This window comes from Tupaia chinensis, unplaced genomic scaffold (genome assembly GCF_000334495.1).
Source record: "Tupaia chinensis unplaced genomic scaffold, TupChi_1.0 Scaffold000044_1, whole genome shotgun sequence".
NCBI classification, from domain to species: domain Eukaryota; kingdom Metazoa; phylum Chordata; class Mammalia; order Scandentia; family Tupaiidae; genus Tupaia; species Tupaia belangeri.
Window position 1 is genome coordinate 2,262,015 of NW_006159500.1, and position 17,007 is coordinate 2,279,021.

Here is a 17,007-nt window from a genome sequence, read left to right on the forward strand (position 1 = left end):
CGGGATCTTGGGCATGCACGCACACGCGCCCGGCGTGAGTTTTAAGCCACCGGGTCTGGGACACAAACTGCGGTCGACTTCGTGGGAGCCCAGCGACATAGCCATTACATTAACTGCTGTTGCCTTTAACTTTTTTTTTTTGGTCTTTTTGTTGTTTTTTAACAGTGGAGACACTTGAACTTATTTGTTGCCAGAAGAAGCTTGAGGAGACAGACAAATGAAGATATAACTGAAAGGCAATAATTAATACTCTTACAAGAATGGGAAGAGAATGAGAGTGGACACAATGAGAGCACTTTGATTTGTTTCATTTCTGGCTTTCTTTTTCAAAATTATTTTATTTAGCTTTATTTATTCATATATATATATATTGATCAGAGGAAGAAAGAGTGGGGATGGGAAGTGAGAAAGAAAACCACCACGTCCAGGACTTGAACCACAGTCGACCGTGTGGGAGTCCAGTGCCCTTAACCACCATGCCACCTACCGGCCCTGTCATTTCTGGTTTTCTTAAAAAAAAAAAAAAAAAAAAAAAAAAAAGGTTCCTGGTGACTTCTGGATAGCCAGAATTAAATAGTCATCCAACTAAGCTGCACTACCTGCTGCTCCTCTAGGAAGTTTCTCGGAACAGCTCCACAAGGAGTGGCATCTCCTCTAAGTGTGATGCACTCAACTTGCAGGGCTTTGGTGAAATTTAGCACATACTAAGGCTTGCTTCTACCAGTTTTCTTTGTCTTTAGATAACTCTCTTCTTATCTTTAAGAGCTGATTCTCAACTTCATAGGTATAACTGGCACAAAAAGTGAATGGGGGCAAAGAAGAATATAATAATCAAATTATTATTAATTTTTCCAGACTTGAAGAAAGTCCCAAAAAACATCCCTCCAGATATTGTTAAACTTGATTTGTCATACAATAAAATCAACCAACTTCGCCCCAAGGAATTTGAAGATGTTCATGAGCTAAAGAAATTAAACCTCAGCAGCAATGGCATTGAATTCATAGATCCTGGTAAGTGCCACTGAATAGCCTTTTAATGACTAATAGGTCTTCTATCATTTTTTTCCCTATGGTAATGTATGTATAGTAAATAAAATTTCATAATTTATAACTTAACAAAAATAACTAAATAATAAAAAGTCTGAATTTTAATTAAACATGACACTTACAGTCAGACTTGTTTGGCAGCCAGAAAAATATTTGCCAAATGGCAGATGTTGCTTTATGACACATGTACTATTGTATTGGGTCGTTAGAAAAGTCATGATGTATTCTTCCATATTTTTCTATGGAAAAATGCACCATAATTTTTTCAATGATCCAATATTTACCATATATTGCTAAGCAACATTCATACAATTAGCCCAAATTCTTAAAGCATTTTGTAGAACAGATTTTTTAAATAAGAGTATGTGCCAAGTGGTCAGTAATACACTAAAATGTAGTGATTTTTTTAAAGGAGAAGACAGATTTGGCATCTCTTTAGTATTCATTAAGTCCCAACTTGTTTAAATTTTAAAAAAACTGCTAAGCACTAAGCTAGTAAGTTAAGGTATAATGTGCTCAAATCAGAGCTAGACATACTCTTTTTTGGGGGGGGTTGGGGGGGAGGTTTTCCGCTATAGGGCACGTGCGCTCGCCAGAAAGACAGAGAGAGACATAGAAACAGAAGGTAAGAAACCACCCCCCAGGGGGGATGGTCACGCCGCAATCCCTTCTCCTCCATTCTCCTCTCGGAATCTTGGGCACGCACGCACACGCCCAGCATGAGTTTTAAGCCACCGGGTCCGGGACGCGAACTGCGGTCGACTACGTGGGAGTCCAGTGACATAGCCATTACACTAACTTCTGGTTCCCGAGCCAGACATATTCTATATCATATCTGTTAGGTCATTGGGAAAGTCATGACATAGTTTTCTTTATTTTTCTGTGCGAAAATGCATCATGACTTTCCAGACAACCCAATAATCATATCTAATATATTACATGTAGTTCTAGATCAAGATTAGTTCTCTCTTCCATCCTTCAAATCTCTTCTCCACTTGCTAAGCAAAGCTTCAGGGAAAAAATAAAGTTGGTAAATTAAGTAGATACACTGGCTTTAAAAAGAACTGAGAATTGGGCCCAGCAGGTGTTGTATGGTTACATCACTGGACTCCCACATTGTTGACCATGGTTTGAGTCTTGGACCTGGCAGCTTAAAATTCACACTGGGCACATGTGCGTGCATGCCCAAAATCCTGAGAGAATAGAGGAGAAGGGACTGTGGAGTGGCCACCCCCCTTGGGGAGTGATTTCTTGCTTTCTTTCTGCCAAGTTCATGCACCCTATAGCAAAAAGCTCTCTTAAAAAAATAAAAAGAACTGAGAATTTCTGCAATATTCATTATCTATGTAACATACATAACACAGATGTCTCCACAATGCACATCTATTTGAAAAGTTCTAATTATAAGATTATTAATACTACTAACAATGTACCATTTTTAGCCATAATTGTTTTGCCTGCTTTTCTGAAAAGTAATCTAAAACCACTAATAGAATATTAGGATTTTGACATGATAGACATAAAAATTGAAAATGAGCATTCTGGATCCACAAAGACATATTTAGTATTAACATCTTTTTACAATATTAAGAAAGTACCATTTAAAAAATTCCCCAAGGAGACAGATAGACAATATCAATAGTACAAAATGGATTTGTTCTACTTCTGGTTATATTTGTTCCTCATCAGTTATGGAACTGTGATAATTTCTTTTTTTAAGGTTTTTGCCATAGCATGCATGTGCTTGCCAGAGAGACAGAGAGAGACAAAAAGAGGGAAAGTGACAAATCACCCCCAAAGAGAATGACCATGCTACAATCCCTTCTCCTCCATTCTCTCCCTGGGATTTTGTGCATGCATGCACACGCACCTGGAGTGAGTTTTAAGCCGCCAGGTCCAGGACTCAAATCACAGTCACCAATGTAGGAGTCCAGTGCATTAAACAATATGTCACCTGCTGGCCCCAAGAACTGCCATAATTTTAAGGATTCCTTTTCCATCTTTAGACACATGAAGGCCTTTTAATCTTATTCACACAATGTGTTTTCCTTGCCGACACATCACGATCTCTATTATTGGCAGTGATATTCTTTTTTCTTTTTTTCCTTTGTTCAAGTCAGTCCCAGAAAAGTATTTTCTGCATTAAGAAATATGTATCTACCACCTATTAAAAGCCAAGCACTTTCCTTGGTATGTCTTCTGGAACAGAAAAGTATCTTGGCACTTAAATAAGGCAAAATGACCTAAAGAAGTTTTAAAATAAAAGACCTTCTGTATTTCAGGGTCGTTGAGATGAAACACTGCCAAAGTAGATTTACTTTAATGATTTATACTGTATGTATACAAATGCGGTGAGAGTTGCCAGACTTCAAAAGGCATGAATAACAACCTCATAAAATGCCAGACATTATTGCAGAAAAGGGAGAGAGGAGACCCTACCAAGGGTTTTACCTCCTTTAAGAAACAGATGAAAACTATCTATTTCAAGTGCCTGAATACATATGGTTTAAGTCACAACTATAACACTTTCAAAATAAAGTCTAGGAATGTTCACACATGCTTTCAATCTGAAGGGCTGACTTGCTTTAAGAAAAGTAAATTTGTGAGATCACGGACTTACAGAATTTAAGCAAATTGAAAAGAACATAATGTATTTGCATTTTCCAACAATCATCATAAAGTCTGACCTGTTGCCCTCCCCACACACACACACACATACACATACCGGCACGCACACACACACTTCACCCTCAATCCATTGCTTTGCATCAAAATAGAAAGTATTCTTTGTAGGGGAAATGATAGGGTAGTCTGAGAACCGATGATATGAAAATAGTAAATGGTATCGGTATGACATCATATTTTCCAAATTTATAATAAGGACACTATGCTCCAACAAGGGTATTTTAAAACAGTAATGAAAACATGTCTGAAACAGAAACAAAATATTTACGATCAGGATTGATCCATAAATTCCAGAGTATCTAGTCGGTCCATATTAACTGAATAGGGGTAATCTACATTTAGATTTCTTTGCTCTCAGAGAAGAAAAAAATGTTTTTTGTTGTTTTATTTTGTGTTATGTGTTTGATATTTGTTCTAATTATTCACCCTCCAGCAAAATTAAATACATATGGATTCAAAGTTAGTAACTACCATAGCCTGCCAAAACACAACCAGATGTTTCCAAAACGTTGATAAAAATTATTTGTTTTGGGATTTTACAGAAATAGAATCCCTTCCCCCACAAGCTGGGAAAAGGTTTTCTAGGTATTTTCAGAGTTTATTACTATCTCCAGGAGTTGTCCAATCATCCTCAGGTGCATTTTTCATTTTTTTTTCTCCATGTATGTCTTGTACTTGAAATATTTTCCTAATTCATATGTTTTTTTTTTTTTTTGTGGCATCTTTCCGATAAATATAAAAAGTGTACATGAGCCCAAACTACATTTTCTTTTTGGCTTGAGGGCCTGCACACTTGCAAGAGATAGAGAGAGAGAAAAGAAAAAGCACCCCCTTTGGGGAATTTCATGTGAAATCCTTCTCCTCCATCTCTTCCTTTTGTTAGAACTTCAGGTGCACGTGTGCGCATGGACACACACACACACACGCACACGCACACACACACGCACACGCACACGCACACACGGTGTTTCAAAATACAATGTCCAGGATTCAAACCTCACGGTAGGTCATGTGGGATTCAACTGCCTCAATCACCAGGCCACAGACTGGCCCCCCAAAATACAATTTTTTAAGGTTAATTTTAAACAGATTTTTCAAAATAAAATATTGTATTCTAGTCAATCAAAAGAAAAGCTTTATTTGAGTAAAACTATATTTCATAATTTTACATTTAGACATGTATACAGTGGAGAAATATAATGAAAATGAAATCGGACAATCCTGAAATCCTCTCCACAAAGGTAATAGAGAAAATAAAAACACCTTCATTAGAGAGTAATCATTAAACTAGAATGTTACGCATATCATAGGCAATCCATGAAGAAATTACAAAGACAGAATGGAACCGTGCCCTCCCATACATATGGCCAAACAGATACTATCCATTATATACATGTTTTCAGGATAAATTATGACTAGTTCTCATTCTTAATTTTACCTGCTAATTGAGGTGATCATCCATGTTAGCTAATCAGCTTTATCCAGAGGAAAACAAACTTCTAATTTTAAGAGGTCGTTTTGCAACTGGAAGGGAGGCCCCATCAAGTTTAAGCTCCTACCCTCCCGCAGAGATAAGGGTGTTAGCTTTCTGGATGTTGACATATCAGGTCCTTGAGAAAGACATTCCTGTATCATAAAGATGACAAAAATCTTACCTAGATTTCAAAAGGATCTAAAATGATTTCAAAGAGAAGAGAAAGTACTTACAATGATGTTTTCTAAAGTACCCCTTGAGAAAAAAGAGGAATTTCTTTTATTTTTGACAGAGAGAATTAACCCTCTTATTTTTCATTTGTATTTGTCCTTATGATACTGCATGTACAGTTATATTAACTCAATTACCCCTTGGAACAATAAATGCTTTCTGTTTCTAGCTGCGTTTTTAGGGCTCACACATTTAGAAGAGCTGGATTTATCAAACAACAGTCTGCAAAACTTTGACTATGGAGTACTAGAAGACTTGTATTTTTTGAAACTCCTTTGGCTCAGAGATAACCCTTGGAGATGTGACTACAACATCCACTACCTCTACTACTGGTTAAAGCACCACTACAATGTCCATTATAATGGCCTGGAATGCAAAATGCCTGAAGAATACAAAGGGTGGTTCGTGGGAAAATATGTTCGAAGTTACTATGAAGAATGCCCCAAGGACAAGTTACCAACATACCCGGAGACATTTGACCAGGATACAGAAGATGATGAATGGGAAAAAATCCATAGGGATCATGCAGCGAAGAAACAAAGTGTAAGAATCACTATAGTGGGATAACTTAGAAATTATTCTGGTTGTAACTAGTTTTGTACGTGCTATACAGGTATCAGAAGACCACATGTTTACATTTTGATTAACTGTGTTGCCTATTTATGCAGGGTTACCCAGTGAAAGGAAGCTTTCTTTAATTATTATTATAATTATTACTGTTGTGACAACTACAGTAGTCAAGGGAATAGTCTTATCCTGCTTGCCTGTCCATTTGCAGATTGGCCTCTGGTGATGCATGATTCTGAGCTGGCTGCCCGCAGGAGCTGGGTCCTAATGATGGCATTAGAATTTCATAATGTCCTGTATAAATGTTTTTACTGCTTTTTGAAAATAAAAAAAAAGAAAAACTTGGTTTCTTTTTATATGCCTTTGATAGCTATCTGTGTATATGTCATTTATTCTATCTGCCCTGCCCCTGCCTTCACGTTTTTTTTTTGTTGTTGTTTTGTTTTTTAGTAAGTTAGTTTGTGCATTAAATAAATTTTCAAATTATGACTCCTATACATTCCAAAGTGAGGTTCTGGTAAACCTAAATTCTCAACCACTCTTCCCTGATCTTTGCAAGAAACAGTCAAACTAGACCTGAAGGAGAATTGTCATAAGCAGTAAGCAGAAATTATACAAATTCTGGGAACCAGCAGTTAGCGTAATGGCTATGTCGCTGGACTCCCATGTAGTTGACCATGGTTTGCGTCCCGGACCCGGTGGCTTAAAACTCATGCCGGGCGCGTGTGCGTGCATGCCCAAGATCCCGAGAGGAAAATGGAGGAGAAGGGATTGTGGCGTGGCCATTCCCCCTGGGGGGTGATTTCTCGCTTTCTGTCTCTATGTCTCTCTCTGTCTGTCTGGCGAGTGCACGTGCCCTATAGCGAAAACCTCTCTTTAAAATAAAAAAAAAGAAATTATACAAATTCTTTTGGAAGCTATTCAGTAGATGGGACTCTATGAGATATTGTAGATGGTGTGAATCATGAACCCTGAAGAGAAATAAACACCAGTGAAGTGAAACAGCACTGTTTCTTTGAGCAGGGTTCAGACTAAGAAGCTACCTGTCAGTAGGGTGCAGCCCGAGTCCTTCCCCCCTAAGCTACTGGGTCAAGAAGCTTAACAAAGGATGAATTTAGGATTCAAGGCCAGAATTTTGATGAGGTTAAACAAACAAAACAGAAATAACCTCAGAGGCCACTGGGGTAAGGGGGGCGGGGCTGGTGCCCAACAGAAGTGCCATGATTTGGGTCAACAAATTTAAATAACCTCACCTAGAGAAAAAGGTCACTAGAAAAAGAGGATATACATGGGTAACTTGAATCCCTGACCCAGTCAGCTTTTATTTAGATAATCGGTTGTACCCTACATACAGAGAAAAAAGATAAAATGGGGAAAAATATATATACTATAAAATATTATAGTATATGATATCATGTGTTAGAAACCAAAGTCTTGGGGCCAGCAGATGGTGTGGTTCAGGTGCTGGAATCCCATATGGCTGACCGCAGTTCGAGTCCCAGACCTGGCAGCTTGAAACTCATGCAAGGTGAATGTGCATGCATGCCCCAAATCCCGAGGATGATAGAGGAAAAGGGATTGAGGAGTGACCACCTCCCCCAGGGAGGTGATTTCTCACTTTCTCTCTGTCTCTCTCTGTGTCTCTGGAGAGTACATGCATTCTATAGCAAAAATATCTCTAAAGAAAGAAAGAAAGAAAGAAGGAAACTAAACTCTCAAATTTGTATGCCCATGGTATTTGGAAATAGGGCCTTTGGGAGGTTATGAGGATTAGATAGGTGATGAGGGTGGTGAGACTGGTGGCTTTATAAGAAGAGATGGAGATGGAGATGGAGCCAGCAGGTGGTGTGGTGGCTCAGGCATTATGTCCCCACATGCCAACTATAGTTTGAGTCCTAGAGATTGAAAATCACACTGGGCCTATGTGTGTGCATGCATGCCCAAAATCATGGGAGAGAAATGAAAGAGAAGAGGCTGTGGCATGGCCATCCCTGTATAGGCTGTGGCATGGCCATCCCTGTATAGGGTAACTTCTTACTTTCCCTCTCTCTGTCTCTCTCCAGCAAGCACATGTACCCTATGGCTAAATAAATAAATAAATGAAGAAGAAAGAAAGAGGAAAAAAAAGAGGAGAGAGAGATCCAAGCTGACACATTCTTGTTCTCTCTCACCATGTGATGCCTCCTACCATGTCATGACACAATAGAAAGGCTCTTACCCTATGCCATATGCCAACACATTCATATTGGACTTCCCAGCTTCTAGAATTATAAGTTAAATAAGTCTTTATTCTTTCTTTCAGTCTGTGACGTTCAGTTACAGCAACAGAAAACACACTGACTCCTTTTTATAAAGATTTTCTTTTTGCACTAAGTTGAGTACATTTTCATTTCTTTTATCAAGATAATACTACAAAGCTTAACAACTACTCTTATTTGTTACTTGAACAAACTCCCAAAACATGGAAGCTGGCATATCACAAATACTATTGAACATTTCTTAAGTACCTACGAAATGCCAGCCACCATGCTAAGGGCTTCATATATTTCACTTTTTATTCTCACAAGATCTCTCAGGGCAGATAATATTATCTGCCTTTTACAGATGAGGAATCCAAGCCTTAAGAGCTTTTGTAACTTGGACAAAGCATACAGCTGCCAGGTGGGTTCAGCCAAGACTTAGGACTGTGAAAGCCCTTTCTTCTGTGCAAGGCTGTGTTTTACTTTAAAAGCTACCCTTGGTCATGGTTTCCTGCCATTAGAACTTCTATAATCGGGGGAGGGGGGGGGAGGAACTGGTGCAGAAAAGTTAAATTTTTCTATCCAGGAACACAAATGAGGGCCATTGACAGGAGTGTTTGGTCCAAGATATATAAGTCTACAGAAGAAATCAAGAGAATGGGAAACTGGCAGCCAGTCAGATGGTAAAGGTGGCTGGATCCCACATGGTCAACAGCAAAGTTCAAGTCCCAGACTTGGCGACTAGAAAAACACAGCAGCTCATGTGAATGTGTGCCCAAAATTGCAAGGGGAATGGAGGAGAAGGGATTGCGTTGTGTTTATCCCCCACCCCCACCCCGCCAGGAGGTGCTTGCTCTCTCTCACTCTCTCTCTAGTGCACATGCCATATTGCAAATTTATAAAGAAAGAGAAAGAGAGAAAGAATGAGAAACTGGAAGAATTATTAGACATCATAGTTCAGAAAATTATTCTGGAGGTAGATATTTAGAGGTATTGGTTTTCAATGTGAATCTCTGCATTATTCACTATAATACATCAAAGCACTTGTTAAAGTTGAAATGTTACCCAAGAAATGTAACAAACTCATTTATTATTGTACATAAGCCACAGAGTGAAATATTAAGGACCTCAGACCTGGGACCAACAGATGACATAATAGTTATATCACTGGATTCCCACATGGCGGACTGTGGTCTAAGTCCCAAACTTGGAGGCTTGAAACTCACACCAGGCATGTGTGCATGTATGCCCCAAATCCCGAGAGGAGCATGGAGAAGGTATTGTGGCAGTCCATCCCCTCAGGAGGGTGATTCTCAATTTCTGTCTCTCTGTTTCTCTTTTGTCTATCCCACAAATGCATGTACCCTACAGCAAAGGGAAAAAAAAAGAAAAGAAAAGAAAAAAAAAATCTCCCCCACTCACATAAAATAAGGACCTCAGACCTGAAACAACCAAGATTTGATCATGGAGAAAGCCTGGTATGACCTCAGGAGATAGAAGGACAAGAGAGATGAGAAAATTCTGGAATAAAATGGAGAGGTTACATCTGATTCAGAGAAAAAGCCCAAGTTGTTCTATTTTTTAGATGTTATTTGAGGATTTTATTGGTTGATTTTTATATTCAGTTTCATCCCTAGGGATCTATTTGGAAATAAAGTTCTGGAACACATCAAAATAGAAACTAATCACAACCATCCAAAAATAAGTTAGCTGGAATTGCTAATCTCTCTCAGGGCTAAAATTGAGGTACTTCTTCTCTCCATCAGATTTTATACTTTTTCAAGGAAGCATAGTTGATCCCTGAAGGAATGAACAATTAAATATTTCCTCTTCTACCAATTTCTTACCTGGTAGTTATTCTAATAACCTGCCTTTTGACTTTCCTTTGTTTGATAGATGATAAAGTTCAAGAGATTAAAAATAAGTATATTCTATGATAGCCAAAAGTATGACAATCCTGATACATATATATATGTAATTAAACATGTATGTTTACCATCAGTATTTTGAAAAAATAAGTTTGTTAAATAATTTTTATTTAATTGTACTTATTATTATTATTGTATTTTAATTTGCTATAGGGCATGTGTGCTCACCAGTGAGAGATATAAAGAGAGAGAGTGAGAAAGCGAACTACCAGGTCTAGGACTCAAACCTCTGTTGGTCATGTGGGAGTCCAATGCCTCAACCATCATGCCACCTGCTGGTCCAATAGAATAAGTGTTTTTCTGTTTTGTTTTGGTTTTTAAGAGACATTTGTTTTGTTTTGTTTTGTTTTGTTTTGTTTTGTTTTGTTTTGTTTTGTTTTGTTTGGCTGTAGGGTACATGTGCTGGCCAGAAAGACAGTTAGCAAGAAATCACCACCCCCACCCCCAAGTATCACCTGAGGGGACCACATTGCAATTCTTTCTCCTCCATTCTTCTCTTGGGATTTTGGGCATGCACACACACATGCCTCATGTGAGTTTTTAAGTCATGTGGTCTAGTACTTGAAACTGCATTTGACTACATAGGAGTCCAGTAATGTAACCATTATGCCATCTGCTGGTCCCACCAATAAAGTAAGTTTTTATAAAAACTTTCCTGGGACCAGCAGATGGCATAATGGCTAAATTGATGTGGTACTATGTAGTTGACACAGTTTGAGTCCCAAACCCGGTGGCTTAAACTCATGCCGGACACATGTGCGTACGTGCCCAAGATCCCAAGAGGAAAATGGAGCAGAAGGGATTACAGAATGGCCATCCTCCCTGGGGGGTGATTCCTCGCTTTTGGTCTCTCTGTCTCTCTTGCCTTTCTGGTGAGCGTATGTGCCCTATAGCAGAATACCTCTAAAAAAAAAAAAAAGGAAATTTTCTGGGGCCAGCAGGTGGCATGGTGGTTAAGGTACTTGACTCCTACATGACTGACTGCACTATGAGTCTGGACTTAGTGGCTTGAAACTCATGCAGGGCACATGTGCATGCATACCCAAAATCCCAAGAGGAGACTGAGAGAGAAGGAACTGTGGTATGGCCATCCTTCCTGGGGAATGATTTCTCACTGTCCCTCTCTCTCTGTATCTGTGTCTCTCTCTCTCTCTTTGGTGAGTATGCACGCCCTTTGTCAAATAAATTTAAAAAAGAAAAAGTAAAAACAAAAAAACACTTTCCTGCTAGTGCTAAAATTCTTTGATTTTTCTGAAATAAACAAAATAAAAACTGAAGTCTCCTGACTCCTAAGACTGAGATAGCTCTGACCTAATACCTGATTATTTAGGAAAGATATTTAACTTTAAGCAGCTCAGTTCTTTGTTTGTTTTGCTTTTTTTTGTTTTTGTCTTTCTCATTTACTAATTATTCTTTCCTTTGGAGCCTACACCCTGGATCAATGTATATTTGTTTCTGACAAATCGGAATAAGTGTCTTGCTTTGGTAAATAGAAGTGAATCGGCAATGAGAGTCTACTTGCTTGAATCGTCTGTAAGGCTGTGCCCTCATCTGCCTTTTAAACATTTTAAGATAATATCTTAATTTTCTTCTAAAACTTTTATTGACTTAAGGATTATAAGCACAACTGTTGTGTCCAGTCAGCCAAACAGCCCAAGAGATTAGCCAATGTTTATCTTCAGTCAACAATCAGAACACCAAACTTCCTGCCAGAAATGGTGTGTAATTATAGACATAGCAATAGATGAACCAATCCTAGCTGGGAAGAAAAATGGAAAAGCTAAAATATCTCTAAGAATTGCTTTTATCTTTGATGCATTCAACACTGCTGGCAATAATCTTTGACAAATTAAAAATATTACAAAGATGAAACAAACATTATACTTATTTCCTTAAAAAATAGTCCACCCAGGTTTGTATGTTTAGTTGTTTTTGTGATAAAGAGATTTTTACTGAATTATACTTCCAGAAAAATACTAAATGAAATGTTTTTTAAATAAAAATAGCAAAATATCAGAGAAAGCAAAAAATATTTTAGTCTATCTTGACCTTAGATATAAACTATTAAATATTAACATCCTACTGATATGTAAGATATACCATTATCTGATATATAATGATCATAAGATCAATATACCAATTGCACAGTAGAGAATTTGACTTGGGCATTTTTATTATCTGACCCTTTCTGTACTCCCTACACAAGTTACAACCTCATGTCACTCCCATCCTTTCCATCTCAAACCTCCCAGTAGACCTTCTACTTAAGAATGAAAAGACAGGCCACAGACTGGGAGAAAATGCTTTCCAAAAGACACTTCTGACAAAAGGCTATTATTCAGACTGTATAAAGTACTCTTAAAACTGAGTAATGGGAACCAGCAGTTAGTGTAATGGCTATGTTGATGGACTCCCACGTAGTCGACTGCGGTTCACATCCCGGACCCAGGGGCTTAAAACTCATGCCGGGCGCGTGTCCGTGCGTGCCCAAGATCCTGAGAGGAGAATGGAGGAGAAGGGATTGCGGAGTGACCATCCCCCCTGGGGGTGATTTCTTGCTTTCTGTCTCTATGTCTCTCTCTGTCTGTCTGGCGAGCACACACACCCTATAGCAAAAATCTCTCCAAAAAAAAAAAAAAACTGAGTAATAAAATAACTCAATTTAAAAATGGGACAAAAACCTTAACAGACATCTCACCAAAAATGATATAAACATATGAAAATATGCTCAACATCACACATCATCAGGGAAATGTAAATTAAGACAGCAATGAAATACCACTATATACCTATTAGCATAGCCAAAATCTAGAAATGACAACACCAAATGCTGAAAAAATGTGGATTTATAGAAACTCTCATTCATTGCTAGTGGGAATGCCAAATGCTACAGCCACTTTGGAATATAATTTGGCACTTTTTCACAAAACTAAATATACTCTTACCATACAATCCATCAATCACACTACTCTGTATCTACCCAAAGGAGTTGAAAACATTATGTCCACACAACAAACCTGCACATTGATGTTTAAAGCAGCTTTATTCATAATTGACAAAATTTGGAAGTGATCAAGCTATCCGTTGGTAGGTGAAGAGATAAACTGTGGTACATCCAGAAACTGTGATATTATTCAGTGCTAAAAACAAATGAGCTTTAAACCATAATATTTTTTCTAAATATAGATGTGAAACTCTTTAAAATATTAGAAAACAGAATCCAGCAGCATATTAAAAGGATTTCACACAACAAGTAAGAGAGGTTGTTTGGAATGCCAAGATGATTCAACATACAAAAAAGAAAATCAACCAATATAATTTAAGCAATATTCATAGAATTAAAGAAAAAAATTTATATCAGTTGCTACAGAAAAAAGTATTGACAAAATCCAAAAGCCTTTTATGATCAAAACACTCACAAAGAAAAAAAAAAAAACACTCACAAAGTAGAAATATAAGAGAACTTTCTCAACTCATTCAAAGGCAGTTTTTTAAAGTCCACAGCTAATATCCTAATGATAAAAGACTGAAAATTGTCCTCCTGAGATCAGGAACAAGACAAGGCATTTGTTCTCACCATGCATACTCCACATTGAAATTCTAGCCTGAGCAATTAGGTAAGAAAAATAAATAGAACATAGAACGGGTATGGAATTTCTTTTTGGGTTGATTAAAATGTTCTAGAATTAGATAATGGCTGGACAACATTGTGAATATGCTAAAAAAAAAACACAATTAATTGAACTCTTTAAAATGGTAAAAATGGTGAAATTTATTTTATGTAAGTTTTATCTCAATTAATAAATAAATAAATTAAATAAAACCTATGGAGGCATATAGTCTGTCATTCCTTAGAAATTCATTCCACTGTTGAATTACCATTGCTATTATGAAAATATTAGGTCAAATAAAAACTTTGAATGTTGCATTTTGTGTCCATTTTCTTTCTTCAGAAACATAGATTTATTTAACAGTATATATTCTATATTCATTGGTACATTGGAAAAGTCACAACATATCTTTTCATGTTTTTCTATGCAAAAAATACATCATGACTTTTCCTATGATCCAGTATTTTGTGCATGGATAGGTGTGCATGTGTATGTGTATGTACACATAGTATTTTGTGCATGGGTAGGTGTGCATGTGTATGTGTATGTACACATATAGAGAGGGGGAGGAGGTGTGTGTATTACACATACAGAGATAGAGGAGGAAGGAACCAGTATTTTGTACATGTATGGGTGTGCATGTGTGTGTATGTGTGTGTGTGTGTGTGTGTGTATACACATACATAAAGAGAGAGAAGAAGAGAGAGATACAGGAAGTTTGGATGGTTAATACATTAAGATTTATAATTATTTTATCAATTTTTATTACTAAAGGTAATAAGGGCTGGCCCTGTAGCCTACTGATCAAGGCAGCAAGATCCCACATGGCCAACCATGGCTTGAATCATAGCCCAGTGGTGTGAAAAACATGCTGAACACATGTGCATGCATGCCCAAATTCTCAAAAGGATGGACAAATAGAGGAGGGACTGTGGCATAACCATACCTCATTGGAGAATGCTTTCTCTTTCTCTCTCTCTCTGGCAAGTGCACATGCAATCTGGCAATTAAAAATAAATAAATGAACAAAAGTAAGAAACTGATTCAAAATGGCAGGTTAAGCACATGTTCAGCTTCCCTCTTTTGTCCAAATTCTAATACATGAATTATTTTTAAAAAATCTACAACATGCCTGGAAGGCAAAGCAAGAATTGATCATGGAGAATCAGAAATTAATAGTTACTAAAAATTCAGATGAAACTTCACTAGATAAGGAATATACAGGAAATAGTTGCTTATAAGTGAGATCATTATATGACCATATAGAGTATATCTCAGAAATTAAAAGATATAATAATAATATTAACATTATTCCCATTTAAAATATTAAAAAAGTCAAGAACAAGACAAGATTGCTGCATAGGCCTGATACTTTTCAAATATTAAAAAAGAGGTCCTAGGGGCCAGCAGGTGGCATAGTGGTTAAAGCACTGGACTCCCACATAGCCAGCCATGGTGTGAGTCCCAGACCTCACGCAGGGCACATGTGTGTGAATGCCCAAAATCCCAGGAGGAGGATGGAGGGGAAGGGACTGTAGCATGGTCATCCCCACTCGAGAGTGATTTCTCGCCTTCCCTCTTACCATCTCTCTCCAGCAGGCACCCGAGCCCTATGGCCAAAGTCTTAAAAAAAAAAAAGATTCTAAGCAATGTAACAAAATGGGAAGAAAAAAATAAGATGTAGGATTAGAAGTGGGTAAAATAAAACTATCAATATTCCCAATGGTATAATAGTTTAACTAAAAAACTCAAGAGCATCAGCTAACTGAAAAACTATTTAAACCAAAAAGAAAGCTCAATACATGGTGAAAATAACATCATATAAAGAACTATAACTTTTTGTGGCACCACAATAACCATTCAGAGTATTCCATTTTGTACACATTTGCATGCTTTTTATATGTTACTATAGAGGGGTGTGTGTGTGTGTTTGTGTCTATATCTATATAAGTGAAATTATTTCAAAACAAAAATTTACATATATACATATTATCTTGCACACTGAAAAACACTATACAAATAGTATTATATTACATCATTCTGCAACTTGATTTTACCATTTAATATCTTTAGACTTATCCATGTTGATACTAACACATGTATACGATATTCTTTCTCATTATCTAAAGTCAGTATGGATGTATACTTTTTTATTTGTTAAAGGATTATTTATTTAATATTTATTATTATTATTTTAATTTGACCAGAGATAAAGAGAGATGGAAAGTGAGGAAGCAAGCCACCAGATCTGGGACTTGCGGTCAGACACGTGAGAGTCCAGAACCTTAACCACCACACCACCTGCTGGCCCAGGATGTATACATTTTTGAAATATATTGCTTCTCTCATTATCAGAAATATATATGGTAAGTAAAAAGTATATCTCAAAGGATTTATAGGTTAAATAGAAATCTCACAATGAATATACACAAATGGAAGTAAATTCAGGGTCCATCAATAATAAAAAGATTAAATACATATAAAATAGAATAAATTTATAGTTGATCTATAATATAAAATGATTTTACAGTATTTTAAAATAATTTAGTACTGTAGATCTACATATACTAACATGTAAAGATTTCTGGACATGAAAGAAAATATAAAATAATAAGAACTCATTCTTGTTAAAAATTAAAATTGCAGGACTAGCCTTGTAGCACAGCTATTAAGGGAGTCAGATCTCACATTGGCAACTGTGGTTCAAATATCGGCCTTGGTGAATTAAAAACCACATGTGCCCTAAATTCTGACAGGATGGAGAATTAGAGGAAAAAAGGGTTGTGGTATGACCACACTCCTTTGGGAGGTGCTTTCCATGTTTCTCTTTTTCTCTGGTGAGTGCATGCATACTCTGGTAATTTAAATATATATATATATATTTAATTACAGATATGTAAATGTATTTTAAAGTAAACATAAAATAGTAACCTATTGGATAAGTAAATAAGCTTGAGAGAGGTGAAATGAGACACTTGTTATGTCTATTGTTAGGGTTTTTTTTTTTGTTTTTATGAGAATGTGTTCTTGTACACACACATGTAAAATGGACAGGGACAGCAGATGGTATAACAGTTATGTCACTGGACTCCCACATAGTCAACCACAGTTCAAGTCCTGAATCCAGTGGCTTAAAATTCACACCAGGCATGTGTGCATGCATGCCCAAAATCCCAAAAGGAGAATAGAGGAGAAGAATGAGGTGCAGCCATCCCCCTGAAGGG

General features: G+C 37.1%; 2 protein-coding genes across 2 annotated transcripts in view; one reads left to right on the top strand and one right to left on the bottom strand.

Moving 5' to 3' along the window:
- Window positions 1-6,414, top strand: part of LRRC17 (leucine rich repeat containing 17) — a 39,153-nt gene extending 32,739 nt beyond the window's left edge. The window contains exons 3-4 of the mRNA XM_006140782.3: window positions 856-1,011; window positions 5,607-6,414. Of these exons, the coding sequence (XP_006140844.1) occupies window positions 856-1,011; window positions 5,607-6,004 (554 nt within the window). The 3' untranslated portion in view covers window positions 6,005-6,414. The remainder of the gene's footprint in view (window positions 1-855; window positions 1,012-5,606) is intronic.
- Window positions 1-17,007, bottom strand: part of FBXL13 (F-box and leucine rich repeat protein 13) — a 274,784-nt gene that overhangs the window by 128,049 nt on the left and 129,728 nt on the right. The window lies entirely within an intron of this gene.